Source organism: Sphaeramia orbicularis, chromosome 5 (genome assembly GCF_902148855.1).
Source record: "Sphaeramia orbicularis chromosome 5, fSphaOr1.1, whole genome shotgun sequence".
Taxonomy (NCBI): Eukaryota; Metazoa; Chordata; class Actinopteri; order Kurtiformes; family Apogonidae; genus Sphaeramia; species Sphaeramia orbicularis.
In genome coordinates, this window is record NC_043961.1 from 55,111,571 (window position 1) to 55,128,070 (window position 16,500).

A 16,500-nucleotide genomic window follows, 5' to 3' on the forward strand; every position below is an offset into this window, starting at 1 on the left:
ACTTAATTAGCTGAAAAATGTTCCTCCAGTTGTTTCTTTTTAACACCACTTTTTGGAGATGTGTTGCTGCCATCAAATGACTTTTTTTCTTCATCATGCAACATTTTCTCTCTTTATTTATTTATTTATTTGTACTGTTTTCTATGTTTTATTGTGATTAAACTACACTGTAAGCCCGGATAAGTAGAGTTTACTCAAAAAATTTGAGGCAAGTGATTGCACTTAAATGATTTGAGTAATGATCGACTAATCAATTGGTTTAAGTAGGTTCAACTTTAATGCTAAAAGTATTGAACTTAAACTATTAAGTAGAAAACAAAAGACAAGTTATTTGTACTTTAAATCTGCTGTAAAATCAACCCCACTGTCATTCATTATACAACTTTATCTATGTTACTCAAATTCAAAGTCCTACTCCTGACCTAAATAGATAAAAAATTGTTAAACTTATTATATTGTAGCATGAATATAAGTTAACTCGATGTCATTTACCAGCACAGAAAGTGTTTCTAATTTCACAAGCTATCAAGATTTCCTTGGTATTACACCAGTTACAGATGAACAGTAAAGCCATTGTTCTTCCTATGGCTCTGACTCATGGTGCAGCTCTACAAAAATACAAAAACAAACACAAAAAGGCCAATAAACACTGCCATACACACATTAAATCCAAATTAACACTAACACCACAACCCCGCTGAACCCCTGCACATAAAAATAACACATTTTCAACAACATGCCCAATACCCACAATGCAATGCGAAGATAAAAAGGTGTGGTCATGTCTAAAACTTAGTGATTTAATTCCATTCAACTTAAACTTTTTCATACTTTGAACTACGTCTACAAATTAGTAGAATATACTTAAGATTTTATAGTCACATCATAAAACTGAAATCATTTAAGTGCTTTGTAATTAAAGCATTTTAGTAAATACAAATTCTGGGCTTACAGTGTATTTGTTGATGACATTTGCAAATCATTGTATTCTGCTTTTATTTACATTTTACACAACATCCCAAGGTTTTTTTTTAGAATTTTTTTGGAATTGGATAGAATATCCAGTTAGTCTGTATGACAAATTCCTTTGTGTTTTGCTAAATCTAGGCTTGGATGGATTTGTGTGTGACCATCAAAGGGGTCTCCTTCCTCCTACAAACAGGTATGGGGATCTTGGGAAACGCCGTGGTGCTCATGGCCTACGCTCACATCATCTATTCAGAACCCAAGCTCCTTCCTGTGGACATGATCCTGTGTCATCTGGCCTTTGCTGACCTGATGCTGCTGCTGACCCGCTGCGTCCCCCAGACCATGACTGTGTTTGGGCTGAGGGACCTGCTCAACGACGCTGGGTGTAAGGTGGTGATTTACGCCTACCGCATCGGCCGAGCTTTGTCAGTTTGCATCACCTGCATGTTAAGTGTGTTTCAGGCAGTGACCATTGCACCTGCTGGACCCCGTTTGTCCAGACTGAAGCCTGCTCTCCCCTCCCTTGTCCTCCCAACCTTTGCAGGATTATGGTTCCTCAACATGGCCATTTGCATCGCAGCCCCTTTTTTCTCCATGGCTCCTCGAAACGGCACCATCCCCGCCTTCACCCTCAACCTGGGCTTCTGCCATGTGGACTTCAGAGACAATCTGTCCTATGTGATCAACGGTGTGGCTGTCTCTACGAGGGACTTCGTCTTTGTTGCTCTGATGGTGGGCTCCAGTGGTTATATCCTTTTGCTCCTGCACCGCCACAGCCGCCAGGTGAGGAATATCCGTCGCTCTCAGGGTGGAGGAGCAGAAACCCGGGCTGCCAAAACTGTGGTCACCTTGGTGGTTCTGTATGTGGTCTTCTTTGGGATAGATAACGTGATCTGGATCTACATGCTGACAGTGGCTAAGGTGTCACCAGTTGTGGCTGATATGAGGGTGTTTTTCTCCTCCTGCTATGCCGCTCTCAGCCCATACTTCATCATCTCCTCCAACAAGAAGGTCAAGGCAAAAATTGTTTGTGCAGCTGAGCAAGAACAACCATCAGTAGAAACTACAGAGTCCAATGACAAATGACTGTATTTCTGTCTTCAAAGGGTAATCTGTAAGACACTACAACATTTATTAAAAAGACAAAAATTAAAAACTGCAGTGACAATATCATTAACTCAACCAGATTGAAATACACTTGACTACTACACTACAAACAAAAAGTTAAAGATATTTCTTTTTTTTTTTTTACCACTGCCAGGAGGTATTGTGATCACTTTGCTCTGTGTGTTTGTTTGTTTGTTTGTGTGTTTGTTTGTTAGCAACTTTAGAGGAAAACTATTCCAACTATCTTTACCAAATTGTACCCACAGATAGGCCTAGGCTCTGGGACCAACCCATTCAATTTTGGGCCAAGTAAGCCAAAGTTCAAGGTCACAGCAAGGTCACAAAATCTCAAATTTTCCTATCGCTCATCATTGCGCAAATTTTGAAAATTTAAAAAAAATTCAAAATGACTCCGATTCGCCTCCAATTTGATCCACCCGTAGCTTATAACAATATCTTGTATCTGGCACAAAATTGTCCACATCCACTGTGGAATGTGGACTCTGTGGACATTTCAATTTAACATTGGAAATCCCATTTACGACATATTTTTCATTATAACTCAACAAATATTGATTGGGATTTCATATAATTTGGCATTCACATGACTGGTGCCAAGCTTCAACTTTTTCTGCTGTATGGAACAACCTTGAAACTGTTTAATTTAAAGAGAAATACATGCACACCGTTCGGAGTGCTTGAGGGAGGTTTGTGTTCTCTGAACACTTGTTTGTCTTATTTTTTTTGTCACTTTTGCAATTTGTAAATAAAAATATGCCTGGTCATTAAAAAAAAAAAAAAAAAACGTGTTTCAATTCAGTTCAAGTTCACACACAAAAAAGTAAAAAGCGCTGTGCAAGAATCCCAACTAAAAAAAAAAGCTCAAAAATGAAAAATATCCTTAACTTTTTGTTTGTAGTGTATATAAGATATCACTAACAGCCTTAACATCATCAGTTGCGTCCAATCATTATGTGGAAAAATGTTCTTTTTCCTCTAACATAAAATCTGTTAACTGGTGTATTAGTAAGGAATATTTCACTTTTGCTCATTATTTACTGTCTCATTCGAAATAAAATCTTTTCAGCTTGGATATTGCTTTAATTTGTTAAATTCAATGTGGTTTAGAAAAAAAATGACTTTCTAACCATTTATCCCTTGCAGTATGTAAATATACAGCCATATGCAGGCTAACTTAACACATTAGGTAGTAACATAAATAGTAAGACTGTCATCAGCAGGCTATGTTATGTCTTGAACACTTAAAACAGGTAACTAACATCCATATTTTTGACTCAAACGTTATTTGATTTTTTTAGGCAAAATCCCAAACATTCCCAACTTCTCTGATGTAATATGTTATTATAAAAGAGTATAATAAACACATGATCTTAAATACGACACACTGACAAGTAATGGATATTTATATATTATTGTGTGCACCTTTTTTTTTCTTCCAACTTTACTGAAAACATTTGAGTATACATTACAACAATTTGAACAAATAACAAGATGTCAGAAAGGAAAAAGTTTAAGAAAATTATGCATAGATTTAAAGATACAAAGCATAATATATAAATAATAGTATCAAAAAGTAAATAAATAAATAAAAATAATAAATCTAACAAATATAAATAGATAAATGCAACAGAGAGTTCAGACAATATTAAAGAACTGTTCATAAATAGCCAGGGTGTCAGAGCTTTTTTTTTTTTTTTTTTTTAATTATAGATAAATTCTAAAGATTTAATATAATTTTCAAATTCCAATAGGAAGATTTTAAAATTTGGGTGTGGTTTAGTATATGTATTTTTATGTTTATATTTCTATTTATACGAAAATTATGTGCACCCATGTTCACAATAATGTATCGATTCTCTTGCTCTTCCTTTCTTCGCTCTGATTGGTTGAAATATCAGGAATAACGCCGACAATGTCAATGGTGTCTATATGTCCTCAGTAAGGTCTGTCAGGCAACGCGTCCATTCCTTTAGCCCGCATTCATCTCAATAATCACCCATTTATGTAGTATAATATTTTTTTTAACATTAAGAAAACTATATATTTACATTTTTTCTCGTTCATACCCAAAAAAAAGGTCTTTCGATCCAAAGCTAGTAAAAGAATTTTATCCTGACAGACTAAAATCGGGGAATATTTATTTAACTGAAAAACAAAACAAACCCCGGAAAAGGGAAGTGGAAGATTGAGCCAAATGTTAAACAAAAGTGAAGTTAGTTGGTGTAGAATACCTGGAATAAACGACACGTCGATGACCAGATGGATACATAAGCTAATAAATACTAATAAATGCAGTGTTTATAAGTTGTAACCTTATGGGAAGGTTTCAGTTGAGGTAAAGTGCGCAGGATGTGTAGCTGTTAGCTCAGATTGGAGACGTCAGTAGAATAAACAGGCATCAGTTTGGGGATGATTACCTAACATCAAGTTTTGACATGTACGTACATTTCAGGTATGTTACTGTGTTTAGTTTTTTAAAAGGTGTGTAGTTAAACTAAAGCGTGTTTCGTGCTTTTAATCTGAACTTTTACTTAACCTCAGATTGTTTTATGGCATGTTATTGCTCAATATTTCGCTTAATCTGTGTTTCGATGTGACTGTCCCTGTTCAGTTTTTTCTAAATAAATCTGGATTCCATCCTGGTCCTCTTTGTGAAATGACCTGACTCTGAGTTCACGGCTCAGTATTCATGACAATGGCCAGAATAGCCTGGTATCAAGAGAAGGTAAGACCAATTCAACATTCACATAATAATAATAATATAATAATAATAATAATAATATAATAATAATAATAATAATAATAATAATCATCATCATCATCATCATCATCTAAGTTATTTACAGCTACTTATACTATGTATTTATTTATTTATTGTGTGTTGATGTGGTATGACTGTGTTTGTGGAGCGGTGACCACATTTTGTATTTTGAATTTCCCCTAGGGGATTAATAAAGTAAATCTATCTATCTATCTATCTATCTATCTATCTATCTATCTATCTATCTATCTATCTATCTATCTATCTATCTATCTAACTACCTACCTACCTACCTATCTATCTATCTAATAACCTAAGTTATTCACAGCTACTTATACTATGGATTTGTTTATATTGTGTGTTGATGTGGTATGGCTGTGTTTGTGGAGCAGTGACCGCATTTTGTATTTTGAATTTCCGCTAAGGGATTAATAAAGTAAATCTATCTATCTATCTATCTATCTATCTATCTATCTATCTATCTATCTATCTATCTATCTATCTATCTATCTATCTAATAATAATAATAACTAGAAGCACTCGGAGAGCGCAGACCTCCGCCAAGGCTGATCAGTGGCCCCCCCCGTGGGCCCCCCCACGCCAAGGAGGTTATGTTTTTGCCAGGGTTTGTTTGTCTGTCTGTCTGTCCGTTAGTGTGCAACATAACTCAAAAAGTTATGGACAGATTTTGATGAAATTTTCTGGTCTGCGCCCCCCCCGTGGGCCCCCCCACCCCCGATCACCACCAAAATTTAATCATTTCTTCCTTATCCCATTTCCAACAAACCCTGAAAATTTCATCAAAATCTGTCCATAACTTTTTGAGTTATGTTGCACACTAACGGACAGACAAACAGACAGACAGACAAACAAACCCTGGCAAAAACATAACCTCCTTGGCGGAGGTAATAATAATAATAATAATTATTATTATTATTATTATTATTATTATTCTCCGGTATCTCGCCCAGCAAGGCCCTTACTAAGCACCAGGTGTGCCTTTTTCACACACTTGTGGAATAATGTCAAAAAAAATTTCATACAGTTTGTTTTTAATTCTTATACACTTTTTTTTCTATTTCATCAACTTATAAACCTATAAATCAAACTATTAAATATTATGTATTGATTTATTTTTCTGCTCTAATTTGATGTTATTTTTCTAAATCAAGGTCAGCCCTAATCGTACACATCAAATGGAAGAAATAGTGCATTTTAGGCACACTTGGGAGACAGATGCTAGTCTTGTAATTTTCTTTTGTTTACAATGTGCAAATTTTAGCTGGTGGCAAGAATTTAAAAAATCATCCAAAAAATGAACAACTTTTGAATTCTAACCTTGTGAAAAATAATATGACGTTTTTTAAAACGAAATGCAAAGTGTGCCTAAAAGGCGCACCTGGGTACCGGAGGGATAATAATATATACTGCGGCTAAAATTTGCTTAGAGGTCTTATTTCTGTCTTTGTGCATAAGAAATCAATATAAGTGAATCCCCAAAAGAACTTTGTGTTGGTAAATGCAAGTTATGCAAATTTACAGGATTTCAGTTCTGTTGCAACATGTTGATGGTCATATGAACTATGTTTTCAGGTCAAAAATGTCCAATTTCATCACAATTAATGCTATATTTTCATGTCACAAATGGCCAAGTTATATTTTAACTGAGTTTACCTGAAAAACAAATATTCTATTCTTTTAGATTCCCCAATTTTTCTTACAAGATTATATACTACATATCACATGTTTTATTTTTACAGGTTGCAATATGGAGTATGGTGCTGATCCATCCTGCTTATGTGACGCCAATACATACATTAAGAATGTCACACGTCGGTTTTTAAATCAACAGTTTTCTAATAATAAGCATTTTTATAAAGAAATAACAATTCTATATTGTTATTTACTCTTTAGTATGATGATAAACTATACAATAAATAATTATGATCCTAGTTTTTGCACAGGGATCATTTGTGGAAACGGTGACATGGCTGCCGAGCATCAGTATGATGGGATCTGTAACAACCATGTCACATCCGTCCACTGCCACATTTTGGTTTTTTTTGTGTCAGCTGTTATTGTTTTAGATCCACAATACTAACATTTATGAATAAGAGGAGAATTAGCAATAGTAAGTATATAAGTTTATTACTAATAAAGTACTGGTACTGACCAAAGCATCATGGGTAATATGTCACGTTCGTCCACCAGCAAAAGTTTTCACATACACGCGCTATTCAAAATCCAATATTTCTGAAAATAGAGCTTCCACTGTCAAATAATATCAGTAGTCTGTGCACAAATGTATTAGCATTATTTCAACACAGTTCTGTGCATTTCTTACAACTTTTTTTTTTTTTTTTTTTACAAAAATGGCCACTCATTTGACCCCCTAAGTAAATTTTAACCGACTTGGTATTTAATCTAACATGGCAGTAATTTATGTGATATGATGTTACCACAAAACTCTAACATAATAATCAAAGCAAAATCAAAGTAATTCCAAGTCTATGATAGTTCTTATAATAAAGTGAATTATATGAGCTGAGATGTATTACCTGGGTTTAAATTTTGTTGCAGATCGGGGCTTATGATCAACAAGTCTGGGAGAAATCCCTGGAGCAGACCGATCTAAATGTAAGAAAAAACAACAGGGTCTTTGTGAATGAAAGTTATGTAACGTTGCTGTATGTTTTTACTGAATTGAGATACTCTTGTTATCTGCTTAGGGCTTAGACAGCAAACCAAAGAAGACGGGTCACATCAAGCCAGACCTCATCGATGTCGACTTAGTGCGAGGTGAGGATGAATGAGTGGGAGTTCTGCATCTGTCATGGGTTAATTTGCATATGTACACAAACATGAAAAATATTGTCCACTGTCTGCCTTTCATGCACACACAACATCACCTAATATAGCTAATAGGGGTGTTAGAAAATATCGGTTCTGCAATATATCGCGATATTTCATTTCACAATACTGTACCGATGTTAACCCTTTCATGCATAGTGGTCATTACAGTGGACAGCTGTTCTCCAGCTGTTCTCTTGTGTAGCCACAGAAAAAAACTATTGGACCATCAAAGTCATCAAAAACAATGGTTATGCAATCAAGTACAAACTCCTGTGTGTATCATGTGACTAAAACAGACAGAAAAGAAAACATGGAATGCCTAAAAGTACTGTTTTTGTCAGTACAATGCCGTAGCTATTGATGTAAGAACTGAAGTGATTTTGGTTATTGTCAAGAAAACATGGAAAATGGCTAAATATCAGCTCTGAAATTAAACTCTTATGAGCTATTTTTGTTGTTATCATTGTACTTGTCTAAACAATTGTACCTTTAGTTATACCAGACATTAAAATGAACAAGAAATTGAAGAAAACAAGGGTGATCTAATAATTTTTTCCACAACTGCATATTCATGGGTTTGGTTGTTGTAGTTCCGTATCAACCAACACAGTGGACGCTCATGCACCATCCCATACACTGACATTCAGACCATTACTGTAACTTTGTTGTTCTGGATAAACCTGATCTGCACTAACATGTTTTTTAAATCAACTGCTAATTGTTATAATTAATAGATTTCTTAAACAATTTTTTTTTTGCATATTATTTCCATGAAATGAGTAATAAGTATCAGAGTATGTTAAAATATGAGAAAACATCAGATTAGCTGTATCAGAATTGTTTTTTTTTCCATAGTTTTCACACAGTATATCACTTTCTGATGATGGATTTTAAATATATGTTTCTTTGCTTCAAAAATTAAACACACGGTGCCCAGCTGAGTGGACTTCGTGAAAAATAGGTTCATACAAAAATTCAATCGCATAGTTTTTTTCATGCCTAAAGAGGAATAAAAACACTCAGGAGAAAAAATCTTGATTAAGGTTCTCATAATTCATGTATGAAAGGGTTAAAAAGTACTGTATTGATATTTTTAGGCATTTATTCAAATGCAGATAGGGCTCAGATAGGCTCATTTTTGTTGGTTTTGTTTGGTTTTCTTTATTGTTTATACCTTATTTATTATTATTTAACACTGTTTTATTAAATAATGGTTATTTGAAGCATCCTAAAAGCACGTTTTTTACTGTCTGAGAGGCAGATGTTAGTTCCTTTGGAAACTAGGTGATATAGCATTAGATCCTGTTGTGATCAAATAAAAATGTGTTTAGTATTTGTATATATTTCTGGTGTAATTCAATTCTTCCAGGAAATAATCATTTTTTAAAATGAAACAAACAAAAAAATTGTCTTTTTAACAGTATCATGATATATTGTGTTATATCGTATCGTGATCCTAGTATTGTGATTTGTATCATGTCGCCAAATTCTTGCCAATACACACCCCAAGTAGCTAATGTACTATTATGACAGTTTAATTCACTCACAAGTTACATAAGCCCTGGTCTTAGTCTGCTATGGTATTTTCTGCCTTTATTTGTATGCTGTGTTGTACTCATTTCTGTTAAACTATGTATTTTTTCCACTTTGTTTTAATTGCTTGACAGTTAACAGTAGCAGATGCTTGTTAATTGTTAATAGTTGTAGTGTGTTCAGTGATTGAATGAAAAATGATAATTACATTCCTGTTTGCAGGATCAACCTTCAGCAAAGCCAAACCAGAGAGTCCCTGGACAGCTCTGACCCGTAAAGGTTTAGTCAGAGTGCTGCTGTTCCCCTTCTTCTTCCAGTGGTGGATCCAGGTGACCTCCAAGTCCATCTCTTCATGTATCTTCATGCTCTACTTTATGCAAGGTTAGCTCACCATTTTTAATTTATATTTCATTCCCTCTGTCTTTCTCCAATAAATGAAACTCGCCATATTTTATTGTAACATAAGGTGACCTAGATTGCATTTTGATCATTAGTTACAAACAGATATTTTATTTTATCATTTTTCCTCTTTTTCTTCCTGTGTTGTGTTGATTATAAAATGTCACTTGGAGAGGAAGTAAAGAAGAAGAGTTATTTCCTCTCATGTATTTGTGTGATGCTTCTAGCAATCTTGTGTTTCCTTTTAAGATCCTTCCAAATGGAGGGTACATGGAGCCAGGCCAAAAGAAATAACACGTGTAGTCTATGATGGTTACAAAAGTAACTTACAAAATAGAATAAGTATCTGTGTGCTGTCTGACTGAAGGCTGTATAAAAGGCCTTGACATCTACCAGATCTACAACTGCTGTATATCCTTTTAGACTGATCTAAAATAGAACAGGACTTTGAATCAACTTATGAATCAAATGATCTGTAAATAACTAAATTGTACTTGAATTACATAATTGTCTCAAAGATTTCAAATAGTGTTCAGGTTTTCTTGTAATAAGCCTCCGGTGTATTTAAAATTACTTAAACATCCAGTATGAAATTCCTAATTTATCTCAATCAAAACATGGAGTTTAATGATCCTGTGAAGTAGAGTGGGATCATTGAAATGCAAAGGATAATATTAAACACTAACATTTATGAAGGTAATGTGATGCCTTTGACAAAATTCTATTTACATACAGAACACATCTTTTTTGACAAAAGGGATATGTAAGTGAATACAGTTAGTTGGAATTAAATATTCTTATCTCTTCTCATGAAATAATTGTGGCAATGTGATTTATTCCTGACAGATTTCAGGATTTAGTGATTTATTCTGAACATACAATGAAATTTAACATATATGTGAACAAGCAAAACATGCATAATAATACAAATATCAACAATCATAACAATCTTAGGCAGAAGAACAGTACAGTAGCTCTATTTACATGCCTGAAAAGGGATGGGAAGAAGTGCAACTTATTTAATCCCTCCCCCTCTCCCTAAAATATCATTAATAATGTTTATGTTAGAGCTGCAACCGATTAATCAATTAGGTGCTTAAAGCCAATGCAAAAATTCCTGATTCGATTAATTGAAGGGAGATATTCTATTGCAGTTTTCCTGAATTGAAGCTTCTTTGTGCGTCACAATAAACGTCCGTGTGAAACACAACAGTGGAACCAATGTTTAACAGCAGAGAAACGAAGCAAACAAAGCTTTGATTCTGGAGAATTGTGGTTGAATGATTTTTTTGGATCACTTTGAGTCGATTAATCGGTTGCAGCTCTAATATATGTCCCTCTTCCTTTTACATTACTCTTTTATATTTGTATATCTATTCACACACACACACACACACTCATTCATCCATATACACATACATACGTACGTACAAGTACACATACATGCATACAAAGATAAAGTGTAACTATAATCTTTATACCAGGTCAATGGTGGTTACTGGTGATGTGTATAAATAAGAACGAAAAGAGCAATGTGTCTGAAAACAAAATGACTCCACCTTTATGGCCAGCAGTGCATTCCATATAACACAGCTTTAAATCATTTTTATAGCCTATATCTAAACTGAGCCTCTGTTTTTCCCAGTTTACACTTTGCTGTGTTGAACAGTGAATGGGTTTCCCTTCTCACCTTAGCAACAGAGACAGACCTCATTAGAAAGCATAAATTCTGTTGTAATGTCTTCCCTGAGAGACCGTTTTGTTTGCTGTTGCCAAATGTTTTGCTCCCCTCAGTGGCAGCGGTGGTGCTGTACTTGGACGTCCCTGGAGCGAGTGCCAGCGAGGTGTTTGGACCCATGTGTCTGATGCTGCTGCTGGGTACAGTGCATTGCCAAATTGTGTCGACTGAGTCCAGCCGGTGGCCCTCGGGCAGTCCAGCTGCCAGCAGCACCACCAGCCCTGCACGCAGAAGGAGGTGCTTTTCTCATTGTTAGGCATTGTGCACTCATTTGTTTGTACTGACACACACTGCTCTTGGCACAATGCATAAATTCCCACATTACACACACAGATTCACCCAAAGACCTCTCATCAACCTGTTCCTTTATCACCCTACACAGTCTCAGAAGAATTTTTGCTGTGGTTTGAGTTGGTATTACTGTGTATGCTTTATCTGCATTCTTTGAGTGTTGTTTCTATTCCGTTTCCTTCAGGCCAAGGAAAGGCAGAGGACTGAAAAAATGTGAGGAGAAGAATGACAGTGGGGATGAAGAACACCAGAGCCCCTGGCAGTATGAAGAAAACCAGGGACCGTACAGAACTGAGGAGAAGAGGGTACATATATGATACAGTTAAACAGCTGGACGGATTTAACAATATTACACTCATTCATTCAAGCAACAGAGTGCCGCTGAAAACCCTAAAGTTACACTGATGATTGATCTGTCTGGTCCAGTGTTTTTCAACCTTGGGGTCGGGACCCCATGTGGGGTCACCTGGAATTCAAATGGGGTCACCTGAAATTTCTAGTAATTGATAAGAACAAAAAAAATGAAAAAACAACTTACTAATAAAAAATATATGGCGAGTTCATTCATTCATTATCTGAACCCGCTTTATCCTCACTAAGGTCACGGGGGTTGCTTGGAGCCTATCCCAGCTACTTAAGGGTGAGACAGACAGAGACATTCCCAATTCATAAAAGACATGACAAACTGTGAAGCTGAAACTGAAGCACTGTGGTTCTGTTTATCTGTCAAATGTTCATTGTGGTCGGTTTCAGATTCTGCAGCTCTTTCATAATTCGTAGTTTGAGTTCTTGTTTGTTCAGTATTAATTGTCAGCCTTGTAAATCCAAGCTGGACTGACTGTACATATCCTGACCAAGGAAAAGAAAATTCTCACTTTGTGCAGTAATCTACACCTGGCTTTTCTGCCTTCGTCCATAATAATATACATCATATAGTCTAAATATCATCTAAAATTAACATTTATTTGCAACACAGTATAGCAAACTATTACATGATCAAAAATAAATTAATTTTAGCAAAAAAATTTCTCTGTTTTGAATGTCTGAGGTCACCAGAAATTTATGATGTTAAAATGGGGTCATGAGCCAGCAAAGTGTGGAACCACTGGTCTAGTCATTCTAATACCGTTAAATGTAGCACAGCATTAACCAGCCTGGTTGTTACTGTGGTTAGAGGATTAAACATTGCATAATCATATGTAAAAAAAAATAGTTTCCTTTATTAAACATTCAGTCAAGTTAAGCAGTGTTTGTCTGTTGGCTACTAGTGCTTTATGATATGGGCAAAAATGTTAATGCACAAAAAAATAATCATGTAAGTGGACATCATCAATGATTGTCTAATTATTATTTCCTTAAAATTTGTGTGGTCTGATTGTTGGTTTTAGATTAAATTTGAAGAATCCATATAGTTATTTGTGATTTTAAACTATGTGTAAAAGATTCAACATTACAGATGTGTCATAAAAGATGAAACATGATGGAAACAACATAAAAAGTTATTGGTTGTCATACAAATTTATCTCCTCATACATCCTTATACAAGCAGGGATGCAAGATCAGGCTATATAATTTTATAATATTGTCATGTGGTCTCTTATTTTGTTACTGTTAGACAGTTAGATGTACCCACTTTTGTGGTTTATTTTACACCAGGGGTGTCAAACTCATTTGAGTTCAGGGGTCACGTTCAGCCCAATATGAGCTGAAGTGTACCAGACCAGTAAAATAATAATGTAATAACCAATAAATAATGTCAACTCCAAACTTTTCTTCATGTTTTAGAGTGAAAAAGTAAAACCGAATTATGAAAATGTTTATATGTACAAACTATCCTTTTTTAAAAAATGGGAATAACATGAACAACCTGAAATTTCTTAAGAAAAATACAAATACACTTTATTTGTCATTTGCACAGATACATTGCAGTATAGGTATATTGGAATTCTTGTGCATTTCCCTGAGTCACGGAGTTAAAAAAGACATAAACAAAAACAGAAACAAAACGTAAACACAGCTAAAACATAAAAACAGTTATTGCACAGACAGATACAGATACACACTTGTAAAATAGAGTACTGTATCAGAAAAATAATAATAATGAAAGTACTTGGAGTTAGAACAAGTTATTGCACATTCGATTGAAATAAAAATGTGCAATAACTTGTTCTCCCTCCCAGTGCTTTCATCAGTACGTGCAATTTTTTTAAAATAATATTCTGCCTCAGTTTATCATTTCCGCATTTGCATTACAACTTGCAGATCACAGCGAAGCTACAAAGACAGAAAACATTTAGCAACAGGCAGAATTTATTAAAATTGTTAAAATTGCACTTATTTCTCTTTAGACATTTTAGGTTGTTCATGTTTGTTCAGGTTATTCATATTTTTTGTGAAAGGATAGTTTGTGAATGTACACATTTTCATATTATTTAGCTTTTTTACACTAAAACAAAGTTGGAGTTTTTGTTATTTATTGGTTATTATGATAGTATATTACTGGTCTGACCCACTTGGGATCATATTGGTCTGTATCTGGCCCCTGAATTAAAATGATTTTAACATCCTTGATTGTTAATATCTTCAGTGTAATTTTTGCATTTCTTTTTTTTTTTGGTCACTTACATTTTTTTTGAAATTCTTCACACATTTTTGACAAAACAAAACAAAACAAAAAAACAGCATTGCTTGGTCGCATCACACATTCCTCAATACAGCCCTATAGTCTTTCCATCATTCTTCGCTCTGTAGATGGTCCATTTATTCCACTTTTTGTCCATTTGAGCTTCCTGTTGTCGCAGTTTATGAGTCACCCATTCCATTGTATATATTCCATCAATAATTTCAATCCATTGGTCTTGTGTTGGTGCTTCTGTCCTTCCCCAGTTTCTTGTAATAGCTTTTTTGCAAGCCACCAAAAGTATCTTAACTAAGTATATGTCGTTTCCTATTACATTTCCGTCAGACAAGTTACACAAATACAGAACATCACAGCACATTGAATCTCATATCCCATTATTTGTGTAATTTTTGCATTTCATAAATTTCGGCCAGATTGGATCCTTTGGTGGGCTGGTTTTGGCCCCCGGAGTCTAGACTTTTATGAACAGAAATGTGTCTGTCCACCAGAAAAATATCTACTCTCACAATGTTAAATGGCTTCTTCAGGCTTAAATTCCCATGACATTTTGAAACTAGATAATACAAATGTTTTGAACATTACTAAACGTGTACGGTGTGTGTTGATTTTGGTTTCCCAGAGCACAATAAAGTCAGGGTTTGGAGCCTCCGATGAATTCTCTAGTGAGGAAGAGGAGGGGGTACAGCCACTGGAAGTAAATCATCCACTACCTCATCATGAGAGACACACTACAGCAACTCGACCGACATCTGCATCACTGTCTTCACTCAGGAACAGAAATGTACCGTCTTACTCCAAACCCACGCTGAGACCTCAGGTAACTGAAACTGAAGTTTAATGTTGGTGTGTGACATGAAAATATGCATCCAGTTTAAAAAAAACAACATTTTGCCTATGAATGTTTCATAGTAGATGAATATTTCATAGTAGAAAACTCTTCATTTTTATCATTTGAGCAGGAAGGAAGTGGGGCTGCTATCAAGGTGAAACCTCGTGAGGTGGAGCGCCTCAGGCCGAGCGTAGGCCCCCGTCCTGCCTCAGACACTGACGATACGATGTGGGAGGAGCTTCTTCAAGGACCTGACTCCGCCTCCACTGGTAGCAGTGACAGCGAGGGGAATGGGAGGTACAGCGCTAACATGGGCCTTCAGCAATCGACCAATCTGAGCAGCGATGATGACAGTCTGAGGCACGGAATCACTGGAGTAAGAAAAAAATACATATATACTGAGGTTTTATCTGTGGATGATAAATGGCCCAATGAAAAGCAACTACATATTTATTCAGATACTGAATTAATGATGTCAAACACCCACTACTAAGAACCCACTTGGCATTTATATAGCTAATACAGTAGTGGAAAAAAAGTTTTAGGACACCCTGAAAATTTTACACAGTCTCAAATATTATGATGAAATATTTGCAGAATAATCTGTTTTGTGTTTCAAAAGGTGAGGCTGCATCAGACACACACAGATGCAAATGAATTTTTTGTTTATTGTAGGGCTGTCAAAATTAACGCATTAACGCAGATTAATCCATCATCATGATTAATCTGATTAAAAATTTTAACGCAATTAACCCATCTGCAGCAGAATGTATTTGGGTCACTTTGTGCAAGTAGAGTATGAGCAAATGGGCAGTTGATCCATTAGTCACAGGCAGCAGAACCAACCCATAAAGATGGAAGATGCTAAACAGCACGTTGACCCTCTGGATGGAAAGATGAGGACAAAAAACCCCAAGACGAAACAGTTGTTTCAAGTTGTTATGTTTCAGTTTGTTTTGTTGAAACCGATGAAGGTGTTTAATAAACATATTGAGTTCAATTCAGTTTTATTTGTAGAGCCCTATATCACAACGAGGTTGCATCACAGGGTTTTACAGAATTAGCTGGATATGAAAAGAAACAAGTGCAACAAATAAGTGCATATATATTCCCTTCTTCCTTGAGTGTCTTTCCTCATGCAAAATGAAACGCGATTAATAAAGATTAAAAATTAATGATATTTAATTGAGACTAATCAAAATTCATCCACAGGAACACTGTGATTAATCTGATTAAGATTTTTAATCGTTTAACGGCACTAGTTTATTGTTAACAATAAAAAATGAATAAATTCTTGACAGTTTCAGCCTGTCACACCCTGGATGTGTTTCATTATGTGCTGAAACATCCAGTTTTGA

The 16,500-nt window shown here is 35.2% G+C and overlaps 2 protein-coding genes across 3 annotated transcripts in view; both read left to right on the forward strand.

The window, feature by feature from the left end:
• The first annotated feature begins 1,113 nt into the window (after positions 1-1,113).
• ora1 (olfactory receptor class A related 1) lies at positions 1,114-2,055 on the forward strand. The gene has a single exon (XM_030135167.1). It carries the CDS (start codon positions 1,114-1,116, stop codon positions 2,053-2,055), a length of 942 nt encoding a protein of 313 aa, XP_029991027.1.
• A 2,211-nt stretch (positions 2,056-4,266) lies between these two features.
• The window catches only part of phtf1 (putative homeodomain transcription factor 1), a 37,300-nt gene continuing 25,066 nt past the window's right edge, over positions 4,267-16,500 (forward strand). The window contains exons 1-9 of one of the 2 annotated variants that reach the window (XM_030134347.1): positions 4,267-4,549; positions 4,709-4,822; positions 7,439-7,495; positions 7,588-7,657; positions 9,467-9,625; positions 11,438-11,618; positions 11,857-11,977; positions 14,933-15,130; positions 15,273-15,518. In XM_030134347.1, the coding sequence (XP_029990207.1) occupies positions 4,787-4,822; positions 7,439-7,495; positions 7,588-7,657; positions 9,467-9,625; positions 11,438-11,618; positions 11,857-11,977; positions 14,933-15,130; positions 15,273-15,518 (1,068 nt within the window). In that variant the 5' untranslated portion in view covers positions 4,267-4,549; positions 4,709-4,786. The remainder of the gene's footprint in view (positions 4,550-4,708; positions 4,823-7,438; positions 7,496-7,587; positions 7,658-9,466; positions 9,626-11,437; positions 11,619-11,856; positions 11,978-14,932; positions 15,131-15,272; positions 15,519-16,500) is intronic. The other variant, XM_030134348.1, reaches the window with a different exon arrangement.